The 9,165-nt window shown below is 39.9% G+C and overlaps 2 protein-coding genes across 2 annotated transcripts; one reads left to right on the top strand and one right to left on the bottom strand.

Moving 5' to 3' along the window:
• Positions 1-4,270, top strand: LOC106563400 (V-set and immunoglobulin domain-containing protein 1). Its single transcript, XM_014128926.3, has 7 exons — positions 1-237; positions 434-597; positions 1,853-2,060; positions 2,992-3,150; positions 3,242-3,358; positions 3,462-3,597; positions 3,698-4,270. Exons 1-7 carry the CDS (start codon positions 195-197, stop codon positions 3,846-3,848), a joined length of 978 nt encoding a protein of 325 aa, XP_013984401.1. The 5' UTR covers positions 1-194; the 3' UTR covers positions 3,849-4,270.
• Positions 4,271-5,715: 1,445 nt separating this feature from the next.
• Positions 5,716-8,390, bottom strand: LOC106563396 (putative G-protein coupled receptor 34). Its single transcript, XM_014128912.3, has 2 exons — positions 8,222-8,390; positions 5,716-7,982 (listed from the first exon to the last, which is right to left on the bottom strand). Exon 2 carries the CDS (start codon positions 7,893-7,895, stop codon positions 6,897-6,899), a length of 999 nt encoding a protein of 332 aa, XP_013984387.1. The 5' UTR covers positions 7,896-7,982; positions 8,222-8,390; the 3' UTR covers positions 5,716-6,896.
• Positions 8,391-9,165: the final 775 nt, after the last annotated feature.

The following is a 9,165-nucleotide window of genomic DNA, read 5'->3' as shown; positions in this document are numbered from 1 at the left end:
CACAAAATTAGCCTGTACACTACCACAGAGTCCCCACAAGCTTGTACAGTACGCTCTACCTAGGCGTTGCCCATTACAACTTAGTTGATAGGTAAGAACTGGGAAAGGTGAGGGATTTTGAGGTAGTGTGAGCAATACCACTCTTGACTGGCTTATTGAAGGAGACAGAAATAAGAGCCAACATTTCGTTTAAAATGTCCTCCACACTTAAAATGGTGCTGCTGCTCGGCATGATGGGTGAGTTACATGTTCATGTATTATGAAATAAATAATAATAATGATATTTCAGTAATGTGAAAGGATTTGGTACCCATATCTCTTGCTCTTACAAATGGGACTCTGGGCACGTTTTGGATTGTTTGGGGTCTGATATTAAAGAATAACATTCAAACCGAATAAAAGTACATAAATATATTTATTAACCCTTTTTTAGGTTGTGGGCATTTAATCACAGTGACGGTTCCCCAAAAGTTTGAGAACGTGACAAAGGGTGAAAGTGCTCTTCTCCAGTGCACCTTTGTTACCACTGAGCAGAAAACCAGTGACCTCATCATCCAGTGGAATTTTATTTCCAAAACCTCCATGGTGCCACAGCAGGTACGTAGACTGATGTTACTTTGTGGTTTTCCTCACTCTGTCTTATGTTGCCACATTGTCACACTCTCTGTGGAGTGTGGGTTCTTCAAAGGGTTTTCCTATGGGGACAGCCAAAGAAACATTTAAGATTATAGATATAACCTTTTTTTCTAAGAGGGAAGGATTGGTGCTTCGGTATTTTAATAAAAAGCAGGTAGGCTACTAGTTCAATATGGCGGTAGCTCTTGAGTTCCCATTTTGTGAAACATCCTGTTAAGACAACAATGAGCCCAGTCACCAGAGCACCAGTCGCTCCCTGCCCTCCAAACACACACTACAAGTGAATTATTCGATATGGTGCCAAATAAGGGTTCTTTGACTTGTAACCAAAGCAGAACCCTTTTTGGTGGTATATGGAATATTTTTTGGAAGGTTCTATAAAGAATCATGCTTATAAGTTTTTAAATGGAATATGTATGGTGCTATAAATAACTATTTCCTAAGGTTCTACAAAGAACCTTTAAAAAAAAGGTTCTATATATATCCCCAAAAAAGGCTTCTTCTACGGTTACAACCCTTTTTGAGGCTATATAGAATCCTTTTTTAAGATCTTTATAGAACCTTTACGGAGAATGGTTCTATAAAGAACTTTTCTCAATCTCAAATGTTCTTTGTAGAACCATACAGGGTTTTTAGTTGTGGTTCAAAAGCCATATTATATTGTTAAAATTCCATAGGTTTTATTATTGTGTTCATTAACTAATTGAATCAGGTGTGCTAGCTCTGGAACAGCTGGAGGTCCCTGAGTAGAAAATGTAGAACTACTGACTTAATCTACCATTCTCAATTCACACATGACCATACATGAGTCTTTTAATAGACACTGTTACTGACCATAGTCACAAAGTGTAGTAGCGTAACACAGCAGATTAGATAAACTAGTTGCACAAAAAGAGCTGTGCTCAAACCACGCCGCAAAATATTCGAAAGAGCCACAACCCCTACATTTTAATTATCACAAAAAGAGGAAAGAACCCTTTTTTGAACTGCAAATAACCATTGAAGGGCTCAAATTATGGTCAGTATGGTTCCACATAGAACCACCACCCTTCCAAAAGAACCCTTGAGGAACCCTCATTTTTTGTGTGTAGAAGTCGTCTCTGAAATATCAACACGAAATCTGTCAATCAGTGCACAAATTGTTATGTTTTTGGTAAGAAGGGGTTTTCCAGTGGTTTTATGTAGGCTCTAACACATTCTTGCTGTTACTTGTTAGGTGTATTACTCTCAGTCAGGAGAGGGTGTGATTTCCAAACCATATGAAGGCAGGTTGAAGCCTTCCAGCTCTCCAGCTTCTACCAACAATGCCTCAATAACAATAAGCAACATGAAAGTGTCCGACGCAGGGGCCTACACCTGCGAAGTCCGCAACTTCCCTGATGTCAGTGGGAAGACTGAGGCAACTATCATTGTCAACATTCTTGGTAAGTTCTGTTTTAGGTAAGTCACATATAATAATTAAATAGTAACGTATATCCTTCTTCCTATGTTAGTGTCAACACAACACACAACCAGACCTATGAAGCAGTGATCCTGTTTTTCCTAATCTGAGTTTTGTGATCATTGAATTACATGCCGTCTGTGATTCCATTCATTCACAGAGTTACCAGGACAACCTTGCTGGCCTCAGTATCCACAGTAGTTTCCATGGGAACTGGAGCAGACTAGTATCTTCATTGTCAGTGTCAGAAATTAGAACAGGAACACAGCAGTACAAGACCACCTCCCGACATGTCTCGTAGTCCTCAGGAATAGAATGGAGAAACACATGACTCTATTTTCGATTTAATGAATGATTCCCAGTTCGATAAAGCAGAGGGGTTGTAGTGAAGCATTATGGGGAAGGTAGTACACTGTATTCAGTCCTAACATGGACATGGTCTTTTATTTTTTATTGTTAATACATTTGATTGTACCAATCCACAATGGCTGCTCATCTTACAAATAATATACTTGCCTATAATTGGTCATGTCTGTTGTATAAATGTGTCATTTTAGTCACCGTAAACACTGCAAGTACCATGATGTACAACGTCACCATTGTAACCATAGCAAAGCATTAGAGACACTCAGGGGGATGACTTTATCTTTGCTAGACTGCTCATGTTTGATTGAATATATCACTGTAATGACTGGTATCAAGCGCTGGAATTCAGTGTTCTGCATTCCAACGTCAAACGTACCTACTACTAGACCAAATAGCTAGCTACTGGTCCAGGGCAAGTGTTGATTTTTTATGTCAAACTTGGCTGTACCCTTTGGAAACTTTCTCTGATTACCGGATCAACTGGGTCCAGATTGCAGCATATTACGTAATGTTAACACATGCTCTCTCTCTATCACATGGTCTGTAAGAGATGCCCTCTGTGCCGTTCTGTGCTGTCCATGGTGATGTGGAGTCTGGTCACCTGGTTACCCTCACCTGCCACAGTGTGCAGGGAAGCCCCACCCCCTCCTATACCTGGACAAGACTGGACCAGGACAAGACCAAGAAACCTGTGCTGGGGTACACCGGTGGGTTGTCATACTGTTCCTCCATTCTCCATCACTCCTTTGTGCTCTGATTCATTTTTGCTAGACTTTTATTCTTTCTTTTTCTTTTCAGATCCAAAAATAGGATCCTTGTATATTACAAACATATCCCAGTTTGAGTTTGGAGAGTACCAGTGCAGTGCCTCTAATGATGTGGGAGCTGAAACTTGCACTGTGGAGCTCAACCATGGTACGGGTAACATATGTGATATTGTTTTTCCTTGTTTATATGATCTGCACACTGCTGTAGACACTGATGTAACTAATCTTACCAATAACCCGCCCTTTAACAGAGCTAGGTGACGGGGCCATTGCTGGTGCAGTCATTGGAGCACTTCTTGGAGCTCTCCTAATCATCCTTATTGTCTTGTACATGACACACTCCATGAAGAAGCAGAAATACAAGGATACCAAGGAAACAGAGATGCAGTGAGTGGTTATGATTTGGGCTGCACTATGAACTCATTGACAGTAATACAATTGAAATGTGTGGTGCAGTGTTTCACCTATAATTCCTCTCCCCCTCCAGGGCCAAACCTAAGAGTTCAACCACGGTGGCATATGAAGGCGTCCCTACCATGGAGAGTAGCCACCAGGCCTCTGTAACCTCCGGAGGGGTTCCCATGGCAACACACAGCCACGTCTATGCTGACGCTGATGGAGAAGAGGCCGAGGCTTAGGAGAAGCCTGACACACACGTCTGGGGTGACATCACTGTCTGGGGTGACATCACTGATCTGAAAAACACTGCTGCACTGAAGGTTACCAATGCCTGTGTGTTTGGAGAGAGCATCCATAGCATTTTCTATTTTGTTTCTGAGTTTGTGTTTTTGTATAATGTGTGTTTTATTGACACATTTAAATAATGCTTCGTATTTGTTTTGTCACTTTAAGAAACTTAAAGTTATTGTATTCCGAATATCTTTATTTCACACGCAAAAAATACTAATCACTCTACAGCCTGATTAATTCTAATATGTGGTAATCCATCCATTCCCTGACTAGATTTCATGATCTAATGACAATTGCATATTCATTGTGACATTCTAACCAATGATGACTCATCCAGGTTTTCTGGAAAAAATAAAGAATTTTGCATAAACTGTTTCATTACTAATGTGGATATTCACATGCTTTGGAATGACATGGGGTAAATCCTGAGCCTGAGGAGAGCTCTATACTGTATGTTTGGGCTGTAAGGACTGTGATGACTCCCTGAGTCCCTGTGGACTTTCCAGGCACCCTGAGGAGAGTAACATGAGATGAGCACAGCCAATCAGAGGTGGACTCAGTCATTTGACCTTAACGCCTCGCTGCTGTCTCCAATAAATACATTTCTAAGAAATAGAATGGAATATAAGACTAGAATAGTGCTCTTTGTTAATGTTGGGTTAACCCTTTTTTCATTTTAGGGAGATGGAGAGAGCTGTGTGAGTGCGGAGTCGATCTGATCCCGAAGTACGATTCAGATAAGCATGAAAAGAGAGAAGGTTAGTGGACCTATGTCTCTGGTGTGGACAGATTAATACTCCAGAGAATTGGCCCGAACAGTAATGAAAAAAATTGTGATAAAATATTATGCCACATGCTGATTCAAAGACAGTATGAATGACCAGTAGGGGGAGCTGAAAGTCCAGAACTGGTGTTACTGTTAACAAAAACACCAGAAACAACCAAGACTCCTGCTGTGTCTGATTAAACAGAAGATAAGAATGGGTTTTAATTTACCGGTTATACTACATACAAATCACAGAAAATAAGATTGTCAACAGATATTTTACTCCAAAGTCAACTCATCCGAAATGCAAATATCCTAAATATGCACCAATCAGTATTTATCCAAGATTTGAAATGTCTGGCAGAGATATCATCAATGTGAATGTCTGGCTTTGAACAGCGGGTATATCACTCTTTCCTCTGCTCCTCCATTTCAACTGATAAGTCTCTGTGATCAATCTATGCTGTCAGTCGAAGCCGAGCCTTTTGAGCAGTAGGTAATAACACAAACTAATTCAACCAATAATTGATTTGATAAATCAGTGAATAACTGAGTGAATCCTAACAGTGATTGGATAAGACTACTTAAAACATAGATAATGTATTGCTTCTACTATACAGACTACTCACATACTTACTTAAATTGATCAGTACTCTCTTATCATTTAATATCAATGTACTTTAATATAAATGTTTTGAAAGCAAGAGAACAATGATTCCATAATAATTACAGAATCTCAAAGTGTTTTCTGAGGAGATAATCTGTCATGAACATGAAATTAAGTTTAATTCCAAAACACTATATAGCCATTTTCAGGACTGTTGGTAAATTAGCTTTTATTGTTTAAAGAAATTCTGAAAGAGATTGGTGTGTTTTTTCCCTATCTAATCATTACATGGGGTTGTTCAATGACAGATATGTATTTGTTTTAAATCTGTCACTTGATGGTTCCATTTCAGAGAGACAAATAATCATAATAGAAAAATGCTATATGTCTACCTCACTGTCAGAGAAATAAGTAGTACTGCTAGGTTTTACACAGTCAAATGTAACAAATAACAACTTTTTTTAAAGAAATATACAAATTATACATTTGTGCCATCAACATTAAATGATGAAATACAATACTATGAGATCTGTATGTAAAACGTTTCTTCCTCCTTCTCTTTTCCCACTAGCACTGACTTTGATGATAAATATTTGTTGAGGGAAAATGTACTTGATACGATTGTGATGTGTTGTTGTCTCACCTAGCTGTCTTAAGATGAATGCACTCATTGTAAGTCGCTTTGGAGAAGAGCATCTGCTAAATTACTAGAATGTAAAATTACATTGAGTATGCTGACAATCAAATATACATGATACAAACATTCCATTACAGCTAAACAATGGATATATAGCGTTTTGGGAGAAGAAAAAAAACTTTTTCATACATACAAAAAATCTGAGAACGGTAATATTTTACACAGACATGAAGGTACCCCTAAGCAATCATTCTGATGAAAAAACACAAATGTGAGAAATTGGTGGATAGAGAGTTTTGGAAAGAAACTCTTCAAATGAAAGCAATGTTGGTGAACTTAACTAATGCAATTGTAAAAGACAAATACCTCCACATATAAACTTCATGGCTCTCTATCGTGTGAAAATATATATGTACTGATCCCATGTCAGAAAAAAACATTATTTTAAAAAGCGCACAAGACTGGCACAAGCCTTTGTCAGTGTACTTCATTTAATGAATACATTTTCCGACAGCATAGGGTCGGAAAATCATAGGGTGAGTAAGTAGGTCATTTACTTGAAATGAAACAGCATACTCATCTTGGGGAATCCTTGTGCGTAAGACATTTAAAAGGTCATGTTGTATATTGCCCTTTTAACCATGAGAACATAAGGTCACCCTCCATAAGTGTGAGTAACATACTCAAACAAAAAATAATGCAAAAATTCTCATAAAAAAAATATATAAACATTCTTACTGGACCAACATTTATACAAAGTCCAGTAAGAACTTGATAACAAGAGTTCATATTTATATATATATATATATATACACATTTCATAATGTACATTTAATAATATCCTTCTATACTTATTTTATAGAGTCAATAGTATTAACAGTATTAACACGTATTATACATTATCTTTTTCAGTTAATCCAACTTTGTTTACTGTCCATTATCCAAATGAATTTGTGCAAAATGTCCCTGCCTTAGATACTGTAGCTCTATATCTCTGTAATAGATCGGTTAATACTGATGCGTCTGCGGTTAACAGCGTACATGGTCTTGAACTGCCCCTGCAGGGCACAGAGGATGGTCCTCCTGTAGGTACAGGACAGGAAGTAGTAGATGATGGGGTCCAGACAGCTGTTGAGGGCAGACAGGAGCAGAGTGAGCTCGTTGAGGATGTGGAGAATCTGCTTACTGCCCAGGGCCTGGATCACATCCACCTGGGCTAGCACATAGGGCACTCTCACCAGGTGGTATGGCAGGAAGCAGAGCGTGAAGATTACCGGCACCACAAAGGTCTTCAGGATCACCCTGCTCTTCCTCCGCTGGGCCTTGGGGTCCCGATTGCCTAAGGACATGTTCCTCAGCTTGGTGGTTATCCGAGCGTAGAAGCAGATAAAGAGGAGGAAGATGGCATAAAAGAAGGCCACCACGGTGAGGTTGGCCATGCCCCCCAGGAGTCCTTTGTGGTGGAAGTGGAAGCAGATCCTGTCACAGGGGCCCTCCTTGTCTTTCCTTAGGGAAAAAAAAGACATGGCCAGGACCAGACCTGCCCACACGGAGAAGGACGCCCGGTGGCTCCACCGCACCTTGTGGATTCTCAGGACCCACACAGGCTTGATGATCTTCAGGTAGCGATCCAGACTGATCAGGCTGAGGAACAGGATGCTGGCATACATGTTGACGTAGAAGAAGACGCCCAGTACCTTGCAGAGATAAAAGGGGCCTGGGCTGTTGTGGTAGTAGACCCGCAGGGGAAGACACATCACCAGCAGGATGTCAGCCATGGCCAGGTGGTTCATGTACACAGCCATGGACGAGTCAGAGTGTTTCCTCAGGAAGAACACAAATATGGTCATGATGTTGCTGACCAGGCCGAAGAAGAAGATTATTGAGTAGAGAATTGGTAAGGCAGGAGAGAGGATGCTGTCATGGATCTCACAGGAGGTGCTGTTCACATCAAGCCCACTGGAGTTGTCTCCTAGTTGCCTCATCGTCCCACTAACAGGGTGGTATTCAATCTAGTCCCACTGGCCGAGACACAAGCTGAATTACAAGGACGACGCACTCTGATCAATCTCCTAAAGAAAGGCAAACGTGTAATTAAAACCCATGCATTTCAAGGACAGCATTTTATAAACACCATGCATACATGGATTTTCTTTCAATGGAAGGAAACAAATGTTGATCAAATCATTTGACCAAATAAAATAAAAATAAACATTTTAAGTGATGAAAATTGCAATATTTGTATAATATATGCTATTATAACTATTATCAAGCCGTGTTATTACAACAGGAAATTTAAGCGAGAACTTACCTGAGTAGCTGCTCTGCCCTCCGCTTCGCTCCACTCTCAGTCTCAGACTGAAATGAATGAGTTCCTGTCCATGAGCAGTGCTTTTGACAGAACTAAGTCCCATCAAGGAAATACTGAAGTGAGTCAGCCATCAAATATCCCCTGTCGCGGCAGCTTCTGTGGCTTCCTCTAGCGCACAGCTTTCAGCAAAGGGAAAATGACACAGACGTTTCTGAGTGCCCTGTCTTGACGTTGACATAGCTAGATGTGGAGGAGTAATACTTGAAGAAAAAACAACATTGTCTTGACATCATTGTTTTGGGGACTATAAGAGGTTATGATATTCTGCCCCTGGGTCTATGGAGTACAATCATTTTGCAGCAGATTCCTTTGCTTGTCATATGTGAATATGATTATTAAATAATATTACACATTATTGGAATACAGGTTATGTTTCACCAAGGGAAATACTACATTTACAGAAGTACGACAAGGTACAACGATTTACCATAATCAATTTACCTCTGCTGAGAACACTCAGCAGAGTTCATATTCCATCCCCACAACTACCTCTTCTTATGTAACTTATTCATAAAGAACAGCGATTGTGTATGTTGTTGAGGAACACAAGAAGAGCACACTGGAAGTTCTCACTTCTGCTCAAGAAATGATTGGACTATCATATGTCATATTTAAATCTCCACAGGACTGGCCACCCCTCAGAGCCTGGTTCTTCTCTAAGTTTCTTCCTAGTTTCCTGCCTGCTAGGGAGTTTTTCCTAGACACTGTGCTTCTGCATCTGCATTGCGTGCTCTGGGATTTTATGCTGGGTATCTGATGTAAAAAAGGCTTTACAAAATGTATAACAATTTTATTTTACTTTACGACTGATTTTGAAAGAGTTGGGCCTCACAATTCAAAGATTGTGTCAGCTTTCTCAAATACCGTGACATGATGACTTGATA

The sequence above is a fragment of the Salmo salar genome, chromosome 11, assembly GCF_965601325.2.
Source record: "Salmo salar chromosome 11, fSalSal1, whole genome shotgun sequence".
NCBI classification, from domain to species: Eukaryota; Metazoa; Chordata; class Actinopteri; order Salmoniformes; family Salmonidae; genus Salmo; species Salmo salar.
This window is presented reverse-complemented; position numbering and strand designations above follow the sequence as displayed.